This window comes from Lytechinus pictus, chromosome 7 (genome assembly GCF_037042905.1).
Source record: "Lytechinus pictus isolate F3 Inbred chromosome 7, Lp3.0, whole genome shotgun sequence".
In the NCBI taxonomy this organism is placed as follows: domain Eukaryota; kingdom Metazoa; phylum Echinodermata; class Echinoidea; order Temnopleuroida; family Toxopneustidae; genus Lytechinus; species Lytechinus pictus.
Genome location: NC_087251.1, coordinates 3075582 through 3095367, shown reverse-complemented (window position 1 = coordinate 3095367; position 19786 = coordinate 3075582). Strand labels below are relative to the sequence as shown.

Below are 19786 nucleotides of genomic sequence, written 5' to 3'. Positions count from 1 at the left end.
CTACTACATGTAACAAAAATTTTACCATACCAATGACGTTTTTGAATAAAATTATATTACATTAAATTACATTAATACAATAAAATTGTTCATGTCAATGTACAAAAAAAAAGGTTTCAGCTGGTACTTCGCGCTCGTATTAATTTTGATCAGAGAATACTTAACTTTCCCTTCACGAATTCAAACGGTCCTTGAAATGTCCCCCTTTCAGCCAAGTAAATCAAACAGTCACGCGCTTCGTGCTCGCATAGTTTGTTTTTATATCATCTTTAAAGCTCGCTCGGTCACAAAAATCAGTATGACATAATCTTTATTAGATCTGAGGAGGTGTTCACAATTAGTGAATGGGGCATGTCTATATTTACGTATCAGTCCTTTCCTGGCGCGTAATCAGAAAGCCTTTGTCGATAGGGCGAATAAAAAAAACAGTTTCGTCCTAGACTCTGGATAAACGACATATTTGGGATTTTTTGTCAGCTCCGAAACTTAACACCAATATGCTCTTCCGGTTAACCAATTTTCGACAAAGACTTCCATCAGTTCTTTGTCACTCGACGGGCATTTTCAATACCTTCACTATTTTCTTGAACCCTCCGTTTGATTAATTGAGAAGCACTGTTCCTAATATGGTATAACTGTCAGATAAAATGGGACTTGTCAGATAAAATGCAACGATCTCCTGATCATATACAGAATCCCTTGACTGAAACTCTTTATAACTTAAAACGAAATCAATAAGCTTCAGCGTTATGAAATCTTGGTTGTCAGTGGTTTTGTATACAGCCTTTTCCAAATTATCTGGAACTTTATTATGCCGAAATTGTTAATTAGAAGAGTGAATTTTTGATAAAAATTGACGACTCGAATAATAATGCTATGAAAAGAATCACCTTTTTCTTCAAGAAAAAAAGGAAAACTGTGGGCGAAATCAGATCAAGTTAATCGGGCAGAGAAGAGAGAAAAATCCTGGAATGATGCATTTTTCTGTTTCTCAGGTCTAATCGACGACCCCCCTCCCTCGATCACTCCCCTCTCTCTCTCTCTATTATGTTTATATGAATTCATCCCTCTCTCTCTCCCGCTCCCACCAAATCCACTGGTACATTATGTTTATATAACTTTATCCATCTCCGTCTCTTTACCTCTCTCTTACATTCTCATTTTTTCAAATTTTTTTGTTCATCCCCTTCTCTGAACTCGTAACATAACATGCACTGTTAAGATAATTATAAGATCACCTTCTTATCAGACAAGTGCAATCACATAGACAACAAATATATTTTTCACAGAGTATCGAGGTCAAAATGTTTATTAGTATACAGTCGAAAATCTCTAAGCATAAACAAATACCATACACTATAAATTCTCTCTTGGAATTTTTCCCTACATTTTTTCATAAATATATTCTAGCAATCTTTTTTTTTCAAATAAATCGTTCGACACAATTAATTTCAATCACTGATTTCAATACTAGGTATTCATTATTTGTATGTATATAGACCAAATTTTATATACATTGACATGTACATTCAATGCTAAAATGGCGCACAACAAATGGTTCATAAAGATATTCTACAACAGTTAGATATGTAGGCATAGTGGAACACGATATCCTTCAGTATCTAAAATTTTGCTCCGTTTGCATGCCTAAGCCTTTGTGGAATAGGATTTAACGTAAATGGTATATTTTTGTGAGTATTACAGTACAGGCCAAAGGTTTGGGGCCACCTTCAGATTTAATAGAAAATCATAAAAAACACTGCATTCTGCATTCATTCAAATATATTGATACTGGATGGGCTATGGTAGTTCCATGACATCACACAAGGATGTTTCCAATTGGTTTTGATTGCGCTTCTGTCAAACTCCAGTCGGTTTTCATAATTTTTTATATAAAAATTTTGTGCATGACTTTAAACTTTAAAGTTAAACATAAAATTTGAATATTTAAAGCAACTTAGGTTCTTGTCAGATGCTTGTGTGACAAAGCAACAAATATGTCAACCTGTGGATAGTCAACCTGTCAATCGGGCAGTCAACCTGTCAATCGGGCAGTCAACCTGTCAATCGGGCAGTCAACCTGTGGATAGTCAACCTGTCAATCGGGCAGTCAACCTGCCTGAAACTCTTGCTCCTGCTCTACAACTCTACTAACCAACTCAAGCCAGCCGTCTCTTACCTACTCAATCTTCTCTCACCCCTCCAACTCAACCAGCCTTAATTCTACTCAAGCCTCTCATCACTTCTCAAGCTTTCCACTCTTTCTGGTTTACAGTCCTATTTACACTATACAGTCATTTCTAAAAGATACTCACTTTTGCAATCTACACTTTCTCGCCTCTCCATTGCTCTTCTACCTCTATCCATTTTATCTCAGTCCTTTCCAGGACTTTACACACGGTGTACCATAATTATAAACCACTTAATTGATTGTTTCTGCCACCATGCAAACCTTCAAACATCTTCTGCTAGAATCCAGTTTGCAAATAGTATGTGTTGCTATGTCAGACAAGCCTCAGACAAACTTTCAGGTTGTCAAAAACAACCTTTGTTTTAAATAAATTATATTCAAATTGTATGACTACCTTTAAAGTCTTTAAAGTTTAAAGGTTTGCATAAAATTTGAATAAGAAAACCAACTGGGACTTACAGGAGGTGCAGTCAAAACCAGTTGCAATGGAAACATGCTTGTGTAATATAATGGAACTGTATAATAGCTCATTCAGTATCAAAACATTTGCTTATATGCAGAATGCAGTGTTATGTATGATAATCTTTTAAATCTGATGGGGGCCCCAGACTTTGGACCTGTACTGTTCGTCAGACCGAAAAATTGATTAATAAATCAAACTTTTTGCAGATTCCAATAATTTGCTTGATTTGACCGATTCAGAATTCGGCTTTCACACCAACACCCACTTAGGGCCCTGCTGGGAACGATTTTTAAGTAAGGGGTGCTGGGATTTTGTTCAGAAAAAAAAAACATATATCATACAGATTACACTTCATGACGAAAGGGATTTCGAGAAGAAAAAATTGACAAAAAAGTCATTGCTCCATTTTTTTTCTTTTTGCTGTCAACCTGATTTCTAGAGGGAGCTGCCTACGCAATACATTCGCAGCACCCCATGAGCAACCTGGGTGCCTATTCTTATTTCCCGAATATGATATATAAGATTAACATTCATACTCCACATTATCTTATTATAAATCTGTAAGATTTAAATGGAAATCCAGTTCGGGTCAACATTAATCACATGCAGGTGTCCAGAATTTATTTCAAATCCCCGAAACGTATATGCTCACATCTATCAAAGCAATCATCTTTTTTTACTATCAGTAAATTTATTTTATTAACAAAAAGTATCACTGATCCAGTCGCAATATTCATAAAAACATATCATGAGCCCATATGGTGAGATGGCGCTGCGGAAGTATAATACCTCAACTTCATGACTTAATAACTATATAATCGAGATCATGAGTAGATCAGTTGAAGGGTCTGAATTGATCTAGTGACAAACTCAATGCCATAATTTGGGGAATCATATAGGAGAAGCGTATTTTTCGATGACATCGTGAAGCTTATACATATCACATTAATGAATCCAGTCTTAAAGAAGGAGGCCTAGACTAGAAAAGTAAACATATTGAAACGCAAGATTATAGGCGTACTCGTCTTCAGATAAAAAAACATGCAAAATCTCATTTCATACTATAATTTGATTATGAGAATTGTAATGAAAACAATATTTCCACCCAAAATTCAGGACTATAAGGGGTAACTTTGTTCAAGTTTTTTTAAAGGTTTATTAGCTTATTCTGTATTCCAATGGCAAAGTTTCGTTATTCTCACTGAAGGGTTGAATAAATTACTCATCTTCAAGGAGCAGTCCATTATTAAGATAAAACCATCCTTTCATTGATTACCATAAATAACCAATACACCGATTTAGGAAAAACAATAGCATAAGTGCGATATATACATTGCAAATTATCGTTTCCAGAAACGAATCATACATACTGGATTCAAAATATAACATTCATCAATAATCAATTGTACTGGATAATATCAGTTTCCTAAATGCCCATGCATGCATACCTTACGATTGGTCTGCGACCTGATTTTGGAAGTAAATTTACTTTTCACGTGAGACAAGGAACATCTTGCTATGCCAGGTTCTAATTCATGATTATTGCAATTTCATTTTAATATCTAATAAATGAAGTAATGGCAATCGTGCGAACAGATATTATTTGAAACCAATGCAGACTTTATTCCAAATTGGAAGGTTTAGAATTACTCAATATTAGTATTTCTAGTTATTTTGAACTATTGAAATATTCTCATGAAACAAACTGCGATTTGTTCTCAACTCAGATCGTAGACCAATCGTACGTAAGATGTGTAATGGCCTTTCTTCAGACGTATAGGCCTTTACATTTTTACTCTTACGAGGAAGCAAACATCGTTAAAATTTATACACAATTATCGATACTCTATCGATGGCGATTTTAGGCGTCTTGGGTTAATGGACTGTAGTAATATCAATTACAATTTGATATTCTGATATCATACTAACTTTTCTGATGGTATGAAGTTTCTTTCTGGTTTGTCTATAGGAGGTTGGTTGACAACGGCGCTTACAGTCTTACGATGATCTGGTGACAACTCGGTCGCCATCGCTCCTCCACCAGTTGATGGCTTACATTTTGGCGCCATTCCACTTTCGTCGCCGCACATTGCACCCACTGTACTTTGTGCAGACCCTGCAACTGGTTCGGTAACCCAATCTTTGGCCCAATCTTTGTATGTCTGCCAGTAGTTAGCCTCGTCTGCTGCGTCAATATCGAATCCAGCCTTACTTTTACTCCTCCTAGAGTCAATGATAATATTTTGAATTCGGTGGTTACCCAAAATAGTTTTATTTCCTTCTGTTGAACTTTATTCATTTTGAAATCGGCTGTTTTATTACATGATAGATAACTTAATGAGTAATGACTTTGGCCTTTTTGTCAATCAGAATTGCTGAATTCAGGAAAAGTGAATATATAAGCCATGTATTTGTCAAATTAACCAAGTAACACAGAACTGTTTGTTCATTATGGAGGAGTAATAATATTATGTAGTAAATTTATGAATTCACGCAATGGCATTGCATGATGACCACTGCGTTTATCAAGGAATTGATTTAAACCCCATTCTTACTCATTATTTGTACCTATTCTTTGCGCAATATAAAGTGACCAAAATGAGTACAATTATGAAGAAAGCAGCGAATGCCGTGCATATGTAGATAGTCAACTCCATCTCTCTTGCTGTCATTCTACCTGTAGTAATTGAATAAAAAGAGACACGAAAAATCGATTCAACAGAATTGACCAAGAATTTTATACGAATTAGCTTCCTTATCAAATGAGGATGCATAACTTTCATTATGATGGACATGATATAGGAAATTATTTGGGGGATACTTAAGGACAAGTCCACCCCAACAATTTTTTTAAAAATTTGAATTAAAAAAAAAAGGAAAATCAAACAAGCATTAGCTTCTCCTAATTTTACAAAACAGTTATATGAAAATCCTGGTCAAGTTGAAAATGAGGGGACCAGTGAAATTACCCACTCACTGTTTTTTTATTATTTAATTCCATGAAATAGGAAATATTTTATTTTTCTCCTCATTGTCACGTGAAACAAAGTTTTATTCCTCCCTGAACATGTGAAATTACCATTGTTTTAACATATTGTGGTTCAATCAAGAGTTACGTTTGTCAAACCTGTTTAAAAAATGAAATATCCTAAAATTAAAAAAAAGTGAGTGACATCATTGACTTTAGATCTCACTTGCATATCACTGAGTTTTGCATACTTATAACTGTTTTGTGAAAAATAAGCCAAACTTTAAAATGTCATAACATTTTTATTTTACATCCGCTTTTGATGAAATTTTCAGCGTCATGCTTGTTTGATTTTCCTTTATGTATTCAAACCAACTCTTTTCTTGGGTGGACTTGACCTTTAAAAAGTACACTATGATAAAATTGAAAACTGAAATCATACCTCTTCCTGGAATTACACCAAGGGTCTGTGATGTTGAGCTTCTCGTTGTCACCTCTTCCAATGAATACGTTCCTCGAAGTCTTTCAGTTGTTGTCAAGATATCTGCCCCTTCATGTGTATAACCAGTCGTAGTCTCATGGCCTTCTGGTAACTCTGTACCATAAATATCTGGCAATTCTGTTGCAAAGTCAGTAAACAATCCCAAGTCTGGAATTTCAGTTTCTACCTCAATTGGCCACGTCAGTCTTGTTCTGTCACCTTCTGTTGTTCTTCTTCCGGTTTCGACAACAACTTCTTCTGAATAGTCATCCGAAGAGAGAGGCGAAAATCCATCGTAGTCAATGACAGCCCTAAAACCGAAGATGTCTTCTGAGGATTCGCTTACAGACTTGTTATCTGCCATGTCTCTCGATTGTGCACGAGTGACATTGTACGCCATAACAAATCCTGTGTGGTTATGAGCTGGGGTGTCTCCCGATTTGAATTTAATGGTCACGTCGCGCGAGGGTGGTATAGCCACTGACCAGTCATCATCAGAACAAAATCGCTCATTTAAAACTTTAGTGCCTGTGAAGAGTGTTATCTGAACATGTGTATCAGTCAAGAGACATCTCCTTCTCCCGCTCATTCTGAATCCATCGAGGTCTAGAGACATAAACTGAAGATTGACATTCTCATCTTGGTCTGCTAATAAAGTCCAAACACATTCGAAATTAGGTGGATAGGGAATCGGAAAACTGCCTGAAGGAAATGTCCCAGATCCTTCTCCAATTGCAAACTCGCACCTTTCCTGTCCTGGTGGTTCAACAGAAGGTCCAATCCAAGAATAATTGGTAAAAATGTCTTCGCACGAGCACGGTAACTGTAGATCATCTATACTTCCATTGAATGTAGAATTAAAGGACATGAATGACGCGCAGAATCCCCGACCAACACTATATTCCGAGGAAAGTTCAATTCTGATAAACCCTGCATCGGACAAAAACAGATTTTGTCCACGATTATTACAGATATATGCGTAATTTCCAGAAATATCAACCCTAATATATCCATAACGAGTGTCACATTTGCCGTCGATTACCGGTGCACCCATACCATTGTCCAGTATTTTCAATGCTATTTGATGATCAGGAAGGGAAGATTCTATAGCCCAAATGCAATCGGTTTGGGAAAGCAACTCTTGGGGATAGAATGCGTATGAAAAGTAACCAAATTCAGAACGTATAGTGGCACCACACTCATCAGAGCTTATAACATCGCAGACAGGATCACTTACCAAGCTTTTTGGAGGAAGAGTGGACACAGGGAATTTTGAAGGTTGTGATTCTTTGGTTGTCGTGTCTTCTCTTCCATGGAATGATGGAACAGATGTCAGATTTTCAGGTAGAATTCTTAACTGTTGACCTTCGATGGTAGATTGTCTTAGTTTGTAGAAAGCATGGAAGCCCTTGCCCTGGCCACCTTGACTGTAAAACTCTATTTCAACCGAGTTGGAATGTATAATCACCTCTTCATTTTCAGTTCTGACGCCACATAGGGTTTTCTCTTCTCCTGAAACACAATCCCGGATCAGGATGAAAGTATCAGCCTCGCTACAGGGTGGGTATGTCCCAGGAACCTCACCAAGATCAAAATCAAAGAAATCCAACTTCACCATCACATTCCCTTCTCCTCGTATAATCCAGACGCAGTGTGAACCTGCTGGGTAATGCCAAGGAAACATTGGTGATGCAATCCATCCACTTTCTTTATCAGATTCTGTGAACCACTCCAACCAGGTTCCATCTACACTGCATTTGCTCATGAGAGCTGGAAGACGAGCAGTTCCGGACACAGCAAGACTCTCTAGATGTTCTGTGGCATTGCAACTTACAATCTCACCTGTGGCAACATGAGATCGAAATTGAGGTATTTCGAAAGTTTCAAACACAGCGTAAAATCCCTGTCCTTGTCCTAATTTTCCCTTAATTTCAATTTGTATACTATTTCTGGAAGATTCAATTTTCCGGTAGTCAAATTCACCGCACAAAAATACTGCATCTAAGACAAAGTCATTGATGACCACATGAGAATATGATGTATCACATGGATCTATACGAGCAGAATCAAGTGAAAAGTTTCTAAGCTGGAGCACTATATACCGTGAGGGATTTGTCATTATATACCAACAGGCCGTGTAGTTGACTGGATAGTCATTGGGATAAAACAGGGTAGAAAACTTCCCAGAATCCTCTGTAATTTTATCGCAGACATTGGATATTAATGATACATCAGTCGGCTGTGTCGATGGAGTAGTGACCCTTGGAGAACTACTAATGTCTTCATTAAAACCAAAGTTCCCTCTGTACTTGTCAAAATCGTCTTCAAATTGATTTCCCGATGTGAAGTTGATGGGCTTCATAATTCCTCCATTTTTATCCAAATAATCGAACAGGGTGGTGTTTTTCAAGAGGTCCTCTATGAAATCGAATGGAGTCGATAATATTCGCTGGCAGATAGAAAAGTTGAATAGATTTTCGTTGGAAGCAATATTGTTCGAGAAATTTCGAGAGTAGTTCATGAATAACAATTCGCAGTCCTCAAATATTCTCGCAGGTGCATATAACATTGAAGGAGGGATAGGTAGCTCTTGTAAAAGACTCCAAGCATCATCTAAGCCCAGGTTTGCTTGATATGTATCATTGTCAATATCAAAGGACGAGAAAACAGCTTGCAATCCTCTTCCAATGTTGCCTGCCTTGGGGTCGAAAATCAAACTCATCTTGCCGCCATAAGATGTTATGTTCCATGGTGGTAAAGAACCGCAGTATATATTTTCTTTGTCATAGATAGGGGAGGAAATTATGAAAAGAATAGGCGTGGTTTCGTTGCAGATGGAAGGAGGTTCATATCCAAAATCGATGTCAACGAACTCAAGATTAATTTCCTTCCCCTTACCAACAGTGATCTCCCAGATCATGCGCATACTTGGAAAAGGCATCGGATATCCCAGAGAAGAAAGGCTTCCATTATCTCCGGATAGGGAGTAAAGCAAAGTATTTTGTAGCAACGCGTCCAACAGTTGAGTAATATCCAAATCGGGCTCAACAATGCTTATTTGTGCCTTGAAATCTTGCCGTGTAACTGCAAAAGGATGATAAAGCAGCTCAATACGCACAGGAGATTGGAACCGAGCTCCAAATAAAGGAATCGAGCAGAAAAGAGTCTCGTTAGCATATCCATCAGGTTTCCAACTACGGATAGTAATGAATGCATTATCAGAGGTACAATTGGCAACCGTAGCATTAGAAAGACCAATACTGATTAAGGACAACACAAGTTCTTCATTCCCATCAGGCAAAAACGTCAGTGAACAGTTTTCACTTATACCAAACGATTCTTTTTTAGGACTTAGCATCATTTCATCGATTTCAAAGCACTGGTCAGCAGTCAGATCAGAAATTTTTTCAAGTAAACTAGAATTTACAGCTTTTAATTCTGTAAACATCTCCCCACTTCCAACGTCACTATTGTCATAAGCTTCCTGATCAAATAGGGACTCATCGACGATCTGATACCACAGTGCCCATACAATATCAGGATCTTGTTGTGTGTATACACTGATGGAAACTCTATTGCTGACAGTTATTAATGTCAGCGCTCTAGTATTTGCAGATTTTACCTCACAAAATGCTGTAATTTGAGGTTGAAAATCAGGAAGAAATTCTTCAAATATGATAAATGTCCCGTTCTCAAGGCAGAGATTGCCAGCACTTTCGGCAATAGCTAGGCTTGTGTCGTTGTATTCCAAGACCAGGATAGCAATGTTAACAATGGAGTCCTCTGGAGCAGAAATGTTCCATCTGCAAGATAGTGATTTGTCTATTGCATATGAAAACAATATGCCAGATGAACTCTCCAGTTGATGCTCACATGCGTTTTGATCTTCACCAGTGTTCTCAACGGTATCCTGCTTCGTTGTATTTTTCTGATCTCCTTTCGATGTTTGTCTTCTCGAGATAGTATGAACCAATGGGTCTGGAATTACTTCCGGGTTATCATCTGCACCCTTGGGGTCATCACCAACGTCCCCTGTGAAAAAAAAACCGGTTATTGAATAATGATTATCAAAGAATACCTGTATTAACATACAGGTATTGGCAATAAAATAAATTCAGATGACTGTATACTCAGATGCATCTCTCCCCATTCCATGGTTATTAAAATGTGATGAGCTATTCAGAGAGAGAAAGAAAAAAAATGAATCTTTTAACTTCATCTGTCAGTTACCTTTAAAGCTAAATTTTTCAACCATCGTACTTATAGAACAGGGGCTCCTATCATTAAAGGACAAGTCCACCCCAACATAAAGTTGATTTGAATAAAAAGAGAAAAATCTAACAAGCATAACACTGAAAATTTCATCAAAGTCGGATGCAAAAAAAGAAAGTTATGACATTTCAAAGTTTCGCTTAATTTCACAAAAAGTTATGCACATCCTGGTCGGCATGCAAATGAGGAGACTGATGACGTCATCCACTCACTATTTCTTTTGTACTTTATTTTATGAAATATGAAATATTCTAATTTTTCCTCATTGTAAAACAACGATTAATTCCTCCCTGAACATGTGGAATTAGCATATGTTTAATACTATAAGTTGTTCATTATTGTCAAATCTGTAAAACATGAAATATCGTATAATTCAAACAATAAAAAACAAAAGAAATAGTGAGTGATGGACATCATCGACTGACTCATTTGCATGTCACTGAGTTGTGCTTATCACTGTTTTGTTAAAAATAAGCGAAACTTTAAAATGTCATAACTTTCTAATTTAACGTCCGATTTTGATGAAATTTTCAGCATTATGCCAGTTTGATTTTTCTCTATTTATTCAAATCAACATTTTTCTGGCGTGGACTTTAATCTTAATATGGGTCTCGGAGCTGCTATCATTGAATACACTATACCCTTTGCATTGGATATCATGTAAGAGTTTTCGCAAAAGCTACGCAGACACTTTCTGGAACGTTGTCACGTAGAGAATCTATTGTCAAATACCCTTCATGTCAATAAAATCTTTGACGAAGGTCAGTGAATCGAAACAGCAGTTTCGTCGGCGACTCTGGACAAACGGCATAATTGCGATTTTTCGTCAGCTCTGAAACGTCGAACGAATTTGCTGTTCCGACCCTAGACAAAGACTTCATTGTGATTTGCATTATCAATGCATTTGTTGTGTTGTTGGATTCATTTTGTGTCGCTAAGTAAAAACTCACTATTTCGAAATAGAGTACCGAAGCGATGATGTCAGTTGCCAAGGTGTCATGGTGGCATGGTTCTAATAAACCCGCCGGATGAAAGCGTGGTTTCTCGCATAGGGGAAAATGGCTGCTTTCGGAATTTGATCGCTTGCAACCTATCAGACGAGCCAAAGTATACAGACGACCGTCAGCTGCGACTCTGTTTAGGACCAGCCCGCCATGACACCATGGCAACTGACGCCGGCAACCATGGCAACTGACGTCGCCCTTCGGTACGCTCTATAAATGAAGCACCTCTTGTAACACAAACAATCGGGCAATAGAAGAAATCCTAAATATTTCAAATACTCACTCTGTGAAAAAGAGAAGGGTGACGAGCCTTCTGATTTCCGAGTGTCCTGGTCCAGGTATGATGTCCCCTGTGACAGGTAGAAAAAAGAAAATGACTTTGTAGAGATCTTCCTTTTTCGGATATAAGGTAGATCGTTGAAAGACTATGGTTCTCCTGCTCATCTTTAGATATCACTCGATGAAACTGTAGGGGAAGGCGGGGGTAAGTTGTGCATATGGGTAAGTTTAGCCACCACCCCCAGTCAAAAAATAGAAAATTAATAAAAAGTTTTAAATGGATAAGCGCTTTTCACCCACATGCATCTTTGAATATAGTAAAGGCATCTATTGTTAGTCCAGGCAGGGGCGGATCCAGGATTTAAAAAAAAAGGAAGGCCCATTTTCCCGAGGAAAAATTTGACAAGCACAGAAAAAAAAATCTTCAACCCAAAATTAAGGAAATTTCGTCCACGAGCATGTTTGACAAGCAAAAAAATATAAAAGGTCTTCATTTTCAAGGGGGGGGGGGGCACACTTCTGTTTTAACGGCATTTTTACATTACAAATTTTAATTTTGCCTTCTCAAAAGGGGGGCACGGGCCGGCTTTGCCCCCCCCCCCTCCCCGATCCCCCAGTGAGTCCAGGTATGGATCTTCATTCTTGTCATAGTGTTTTACATTATGGATGCATAAGAAATGTGTTGATGTAAAAATAATTATCACATTAAGTTTGGACTGGGGTTGGTTGAGCTAGCCAACATGGGGCAAATTGAGCCATGGTAATGTATATTAAAAAAAAACTTGAAAAACCATTGATATGCAGGCAGAAAGAACAAAATTCATAAGACAGTTGTTTTACTTTTAGAGAATGTTGGTATTTGTAGGGAATTAGCAAGTGAAAAAGACTTAAATGAAAAATTGACATGCTGGTTCTTGTCCCATACCTTTTTTATACATAGTTTTTGAGGCTCAACTTACCCCAGAAGGTGGCCCAACTTACCCCGATGGGTGGGGCAAGTTGAGCCATTTGACATCTTTTTATTTCAAAGGTGACAGTGACTTTCAGTGTGGGCGTAGAATGTTATATATGTACATGTAGGTAAAACATGGTTCACAGGAAGTAAATTTTAAGGAAAGGTACTTATTTCTACAAGATTATGAATCATATAAGTTCTAACATGAAATGGCAAAAAATGGATCAACTCACCCCGCCTTCCCCTACACATCATAAATGATACCCTGAATTAACCTTGCATGCGTTTGATTGGTTTAGTTAGAATTTATCACGTGATTTTTGCTTCACATATAATTTAACAATATTTTTAGTAATATTTAAAGACTTGTTAAACATGCATGGAAAACATATTTTCAAAAGCTTCGGCAATTCATTTAGTATATCACCGAGGTCGGCGTAACAGGAGAAGGGGGTGCCCCTCCCCCACGTGATTTTCAAAGAAGTGAAAAAATTGAAAAAGATAGAAAGACAGAAGAAACGGAAGAGAGAAGGGTATTGAATAATAGATATCCGGTCTTCTAACTCTGTATTACCTGTGGGCAATTCCATTAAATATGTACGTCCGACCCCCTATATGTGGGACCTTCATGAAATTTTCGGTCCCTGATTTCTGGTTCTTTTGATAGTCTGTAATGCTCTCAAATGACCATGACTTGATCAGTTAATGAAGTGAAGTAAGACTTCAATGGATAATGTGAACCTTTGCGATCGGTTTACTTCTAGGTTTCTATCAAGAGGTCAGAATTCACTTCAGTACACTTGCAAATTATGGGATGTTACTTTTAAAATATCCCTTCCTCATTGCAGGAATACCATTTTACTTTTATAATATGAAATTCATGTAAATTGTTTCCCTTTCCTGTCCTCATCAATGATTTAAAAATTTAGTATTTTTTTAATTAAGTCTTTATCAGCAATAACTACTGGATTCGATAGAAATATAATGCTGCATGAAGAAGGTTTTCATTAAAATAATCATGGTATTTCTTATACGAAGGCCTATCTTAGATATTCTGGAGCGTTATTATGGAGTATTTTGCGCAATTTACATGATTTGCACGATTTTAAATTAAAGTACAATGAAGCGCTCTAGTACCAAACGTTTCAAGTGAAACTGTCATGGCCGTACGCAGCGGGGGGAGGGGGCAGGGGGCAGTTGCACCCCAAAAATTATGAAAACTTACATTGTTTTACTGACAATTTTCACAAAATTTACCATAAGTATGCAAGAAATCCTTCAATTCCACTTTTAAAAGGCAAAAGTGCCACAATGACAAGCTCGGTCGCTTTGCTCCCTCGCTTTTAATTCTTTTCGAAAAAGTTTACGTATGCTGCCCCCAGCGAAAAATTTCTGTGTACGGCGCGGCCATAGAAACTATACTGCATCTATGATGGTGATAATGATGGTGGTGGTGCATGGTGGTGACGAAGGAGGCCAAGAGGATTTACAGTTCATGATGATGACGAGGAGGTTGATGATGACGATGATCAAGATGATGCTGTTGAAGATGGTGTTGATGACGATGATAATGATGATGACAGGTGCCGGAACTGGGAAGAGGTCATCCCCAATTTCTATATCAAAATGTGACTAACAAAAACATAAAATGATCACCTGATTGTATTGTTTTACATGGCAAGCCCCTCCCTAACCATGCTAACTCTCAGCTCAGCCCTCCCCCTGCCCAATTTGAATATTCTTTCCGGGGCCCCTGTATGATGAATATGATTATGGTGATGACGTTGATGATTATGATGTAAATGATGATGATGGTGATGATGATGATGATAATTATGTTGATGTTGATGTTGATGATGATGATAATGATGATCATGATGATGTTGATGACGATGATGTTGATGACGATGATGTTGATGGTGATAATGACGGTGAATGTGACGTTGATGACAAGGACGAGAATGATTTAAAAACAATCTTCGACTGCCATATAATCTAGCCAAGAGGGCTCCGTGATGATATTTTTATAAATATGATATTAACATAAGAATTTAATCACGAAGTCCTCTTATTCCAATATGGGCATCAACTGAAAGACAAGACAATACAACCTTATCAACATAAACATGATAAAAGGGAAACATAAATCTCTATTTTACATCATGATCAGTAATGATTAAAATAATGTTTGAAACAATCTTTTAATCATGTGAGTAATGTGTTTGTAGCTTACCTGTGGGACTGGTACCTCCCCGTTGGAGGAGGCGCCATGTCTGATTACAGCTGGTGAACTTTTATGAGATGACGAAATAAGAACAGCTAGAAACAGCAAGATATGAAGGCTCAACATTTTCAAAGTTGCACTGGATCAATAACGACGATTAAATGGTTCAACCTAGACCATCGTGATTATGGTATTTTCTTTGCAGGTTATGTGATTGATATATTTTTAACTTGCAGTTTCAACTTGGCGTGGAGCGTTTGGCGACCGTCCTCACCATTCAAAAATCCGCGCGCCCAAAATAAAATCCTGCTTCTGTACCAGAAACGATCAATTAAAATGGAACGCGAATTTTGACAACAGGTACCATGGTTCATGTCGTTCACGGGTCCGACGCATTCCGGAACATTGTGATGCTAATTACCCATACTATCTGCCTGGCATTTTAATTGGGATATAGGCGAAGGTTTTCTTGGTAGATTTTTCACAAAAAGCCTTTATCAAATCAATTAAGTTCAACGTTCTTTTTTTTTTACAATCCTGCAGTCACCGTCAAATGCATGTTGCGGAAAGTCCCAAATACATCCTTCTGATTGGTTAAAGATCAAGTTAGGTTTGATATTTTGACCAGCAATTTGATTGTCACGCTCCCTACAACAGGACCAGTCTTGAAGTCGTGGAATCAGTACGACGATTTAAAGGAGAATGAAACCCTTGAAACCAGCTGAATCCATATCAAAGAGAAAAATCAAAGAAATATATTGTTGAAAGTTTGAGGAAGATTGAAAGAATAATAAGAAAGTTATGAGCATTTGAATATTGAGATCACTAATGCCATGTAGATCCTCCCATTGGCAATGCGACCAAGATCTGTGATGTCACACACGTACAACTCCCTCATTACTTTAGTACTTATTTCACTTATATTCTCACTTTTATAGAGTCTATCACAAGGTGAGGTGTTCTCTTTATGAGAGGACAAGTACAGATGTTTCACAACGTTATATCATTGATGAATCATTTGTCATATGATTAGAATGAGCAATAAGAGACGTTTTGGGGTATATTTTCAGTGTCAAAAAGGGGAGAGTTGTTCATCTGTGACATCATAGATCTTGGTCGCATTGCCAATGGGAGGATCTCCATAGCATTAGTGATCTCGACATTCAAATGCTCATAACTCTTCTATTGCTAGTCCTATTTTACTCAAACTTTTGTTGATCTTATTCTTTGATTTTTCTGCTTTCACAAAGCTAACTTGCTCCAAGAGTTTCATTCTCCTTTAAGGACAGTTGCGTATCTCGGACAAACGGCAAGTGCTAAGATCGCGCCCTTTTCAAAGTGTATTTTATGATATACATATCGGGATACATTATATATCAATGCTAGTGCAAACATTTTTCAATAGACGTTAAGACAGAATATTCTTTGTTGGGTTTTTTGTAATGTGATTCGTATCTAACTTAACAATGAATGCAAGGAAGAAGCGTGAGCTGAAAATTATTGATCTTCTGACCTGAAAAATGAACATTTATCATAGATAAATTATGACAGGGAATCAGGGATCTCATTAAATAAATCGACCTTATACGAGGGCGAAGCGCTAACCTGTTTTTTAATTCAACATTAAGATCTTAAGACTGAATATTCTAAACAATTAATGCGAGCGCGAAGCGCGAGCCGAACCTGAATTCGGGACATTCGGGAGAAGTAATCCTACGATGTGGATGTATAACTAAGCAATTAATGCAGGCACGAGCAATGAGCTAAAAAAATACTTACCTGAAAGGGGACAATTTTAAGGAGTATTCTTATGAATTCACGAACTCCCTATACGTATCTCATCGGTGTAATGAGCTGATTTTGTTGCTATATCCTCTCCTAAAAAGAGACGATTGTTTGTAAACAATTAATGAAGAGAGTTTGTATCTATATACCTTATCAAATCAGGGCGTGATTATAAGTCTTTGTTAATTAAACAAGAAAAACTGTTTGTAAGAATTAAAGGAGAATGAAACCCTTAAAACCAGCTGAATCCATATCAAGGAGAAAAATCTAAGAAACATATATTGTTGAAAGTTTGGGGAAGATTGAATGAATAATAAGAAAGTTATGAGCATTTGAATATTGAGATCACTAATGCCATGTAGATCCTCCCATTGGCAATGCGACCAAGATCTGCGATGTCACACACGTACAACTCCCTCATTACTTTAGTACTTATTTCACTTATATTCTCATTTTTATAGAGTCTATCACAATGTGAGGTGTTCTCTTTATGAGAGGACAAGTACAGAGGTTTCACAACATTATATCATTGATGAATCGTTTGTCACATCATTAGAATGAGCAAAAAGAGATGTTTTGGGGTATATTTTCAGTGTCCAAAAGGGGAGAGTTGTTCATCTGTGACATCATAGATCTTGATAGCATTGCCAATGGGAGGATCTCCATAGCATTAGTGATCTCGACATTCAAATGCTCATAACTCTTCTATTGCAAGTCCTATTTTACTCAAACTTTTGTTGATCTTATTCTTTGATTTTTCTGCTTTCACAAAAGCTAACTTGCTCCAAGAGTTTCATTCTCCTTTAATGAAGAGTAACATATCAAGATCAAAATTTGACACGGATATGGTGTATTCATCCTTGGGTAAAAACATGCAAGATTCGTTTCCAACATGGGTTCAAAACTGAATTACCATGCATGGTAATAGCATAGGACTGTGTCACCTTCAGTGGTCTTCCTTTTCTGCGACTTTATTCCTTAAGTTTGACTTTTCTGTATACAGAAAAAAAGTTGACCATTTATTTTAAGCTCATTTTTGTTCTCCTTTTTTTTTTATTATTTATTTGCGCCCATTTCCCTTTATTGCGCCCCCTAAAAGTGGCACCCGGGGCCGGCACGTGCCCCCCTTGCCCCTCCCTACATCAGTACGCCACTGTAGCGGGTGACCCCAACTCGTCAAAATCAGAATCTTGACAAGAGCGGGTATAGTGCTCGTCATAAGGACCGCTAGTCATAATAGAAAATGGGGCTCATCATTCATAAAATTCCTTATTCATAAGCATTAATTGCTTTACATAACGCAAAAAAGTCGTCAATCAACCTTTGTCTATATATATTTGGGAAATACATGCAGGCCCTGTCAGTTGGCAGCACAAAACAAAAATAGGAGGGGAGTAAAAAAAAGAAGAAGAACAGATAAGAAGATGAAAGGGGGAAGGAAAGAGAATGACAAAACGGAAGGGGAATAAGTGAAAACAAAACGAATTTTTCAGGTCATTTTATAAAAATAATGGGGCTTAGAATATAGAATTGTTATGCACCTTTTTTCAGCTTGCGATTCGAATTTTCATTATTCTCTTTTAGCGAGTTACGCTCCGTACCCATACATGATTACAAAAAGTGCTAGAAACGCTCGCATTATTGAGATTTTATCATCTCCATGAACAGTCCTTTAAATGTTCCCTGTTCGGGTCAAAATTTTGTTCAGCTCGCGCTTTGCAATCGCATTGGTTGTTTGATTAAAGATACATCCTGACCATGATTATAAAAGGTGCTATATAATGTGCCGTGTTTAGGAATAAATCGCGAAAACTAAACTTGCTCTTCGCGCTCGTGTCGTCTATTGAGTGTCTATAGAGATGTCAATACCATATGTCATACATAATTTATGTGTCCAAATCCTCTTCAAAATTGTTCTTAATTCCCTTTCGGGTTAGTATATCAAAACTTCAGCTCGCGCTGTGAGCTTGCATTAATTTAATTCTTTATTGAGATACATCTTTTTCTTTGTTAATAAACGTGCTTATAAAATTTCAAGTTTTCTGGTCGGAATATAAAAATTCTTGAATTCTTGCATGAATTGTTCTGTTAGATTTGAATTTCGTTAGTATGATATCAAAAGCTGGTCAGAATGTTAAATGTTGAGGACTAAATCAGTCGTGTACAGGTTGGGGATTTGGGGCGCTCGCCCCCAAATAAAAAAAAATCACCACCAAAAAACAATATTTTCTCAATATTATGTCAAAATCTATCAATAGATTGGAGATTTGTAATTTGTTTGCTTGCTTCTCTCTCTCACATGTTCCATAAATTTTGCCCGATACGCCATATCTACCCCCTCGTACTTCTCGCGCTCGCATTATTTAATTTGAGATACCTTCTCTTGTTTGTCCCCTGCAGGAATCACCCAAATCGGACACATAAAATGAAAATTTTATGTTTGCTGGCTTACAAGCAACTACGCTTTTTAAGCAACCGGGTAAAATATAACAGAACAAAAATTACCACTTTCACATTTTAAACTTTCCCTGATTTTCATGATTGATTGTACATTGTAATAAAATTAATCGTAGGAAAAAAAAGGTCTTCACCAAAAAGTGTTACGTCGTTTCGTACCTCCAAATAATTTACAAGCAAAAAAAAGGCCATCAATAAAATTTAAGGGGGGGTTGAATTCTTAGGGGGTGCAGGTATCAAAAAATGGAAGGGGTTTAAACACCTGTAAACCCCCCCCTAGCTGATATGCTTATGACTGGCAACCCTCTTAACCGTTTGCCAATTATGAAAAAAAAAATAGTGAGCCTTTGTCTATCACTTTTTTTTCCCATTTTACTATGGCAACCATCTTAGTTGTCATCGTGCAAGATTGGTGACCCTATCGAATAGCACCCTTCTTCAGGTTTACGAATATCGACCCCGATTTAATAGTGCATGACCCTCATTTTTATGTTTGCTTGTTTGTTTGTTTGTTTTTTGGGGGCAACATTTTCAGTGCTATTTAGGTAATGCTTGTTGTGTTGGTGTCGTCTGTAGGCCATTGTATGCCTATAGAATTGATGGGGCACCGTAACCCCACCCCCCCCCCCCCCGAAAAAATGTTCCATTAACACATTAACAAGAAAAAAAAGATAAGGAGAAAGGAAGAAAGGAAAGGTTGATCATGA

The 19786-nt window shown here is 37.3% G+C and overlaps 1 protein-coding gene across 2 annotated transcripts; it reads right to left on the bottom strand.

Moving 5' to 3' along the window:
- Nucleotides 1–1303: 1303 nt before the first annotated feature.
- Nucleotides 1304–15177, bottom strand: LOC129265147 (uncharacterized). Of its 2 annotated transcripts, XM_054903139.2 has the most exons (5): nt 14847–15177; nt 11663–11729; nt 6065–10135; nt 5223–5331; nt 1304–4877 (listed from the first exon to the last, which is right to left on the bottom strand). In XM_054903139.2, the coding sequence occupies exons 1-5, from the start codon at nt 14961–14963 to the stop codon at nt 4574–4576; spliced, it is 4668 nt and encodes a 1555-aa protein (XP_054759114.2). In that variant the 5' UTR covers nt 14964–15177; the 3' UTR covers nt 1304–4573. The 2 variants fall into 2 exon arrangements, with proteins under 2 accessions (XP_054759114.2, XP_054759115.2); XM_054903140.2 differs by lacking the exon at nt 1304–4877 and having other exon boundaries at nt 5129–5331.
- Between the last annotated feature and the right edge of the window lie 4609 nt (nt 15178–19786).

Excerpts from the sequence above, each read along its gene's own strand:
- LOC129265147 (XM_054903139.2), bottom strand. The coding sequence starts at position 14,963 with ATGTTGAGCCTTCATATCTTGCTGTTTCTAGCTGTTCTTATTTCGTCA. Across the intron at positions 10,136-11,662 it reads ACCCTTCTCTTTTTCACAGA|GGGACGTTGGTGATGACCCC; the intron begins GTGAGTATTTGA and ends TTTTTTTCACAG. Across the intron at positions 4,878-5,222 it reads TTATATTGCGCAAAGAATAG|GAGGAGTAAAAGTAAGGCTG; the intron begins GTACAAATAATG and ends CATTGACTCTAG.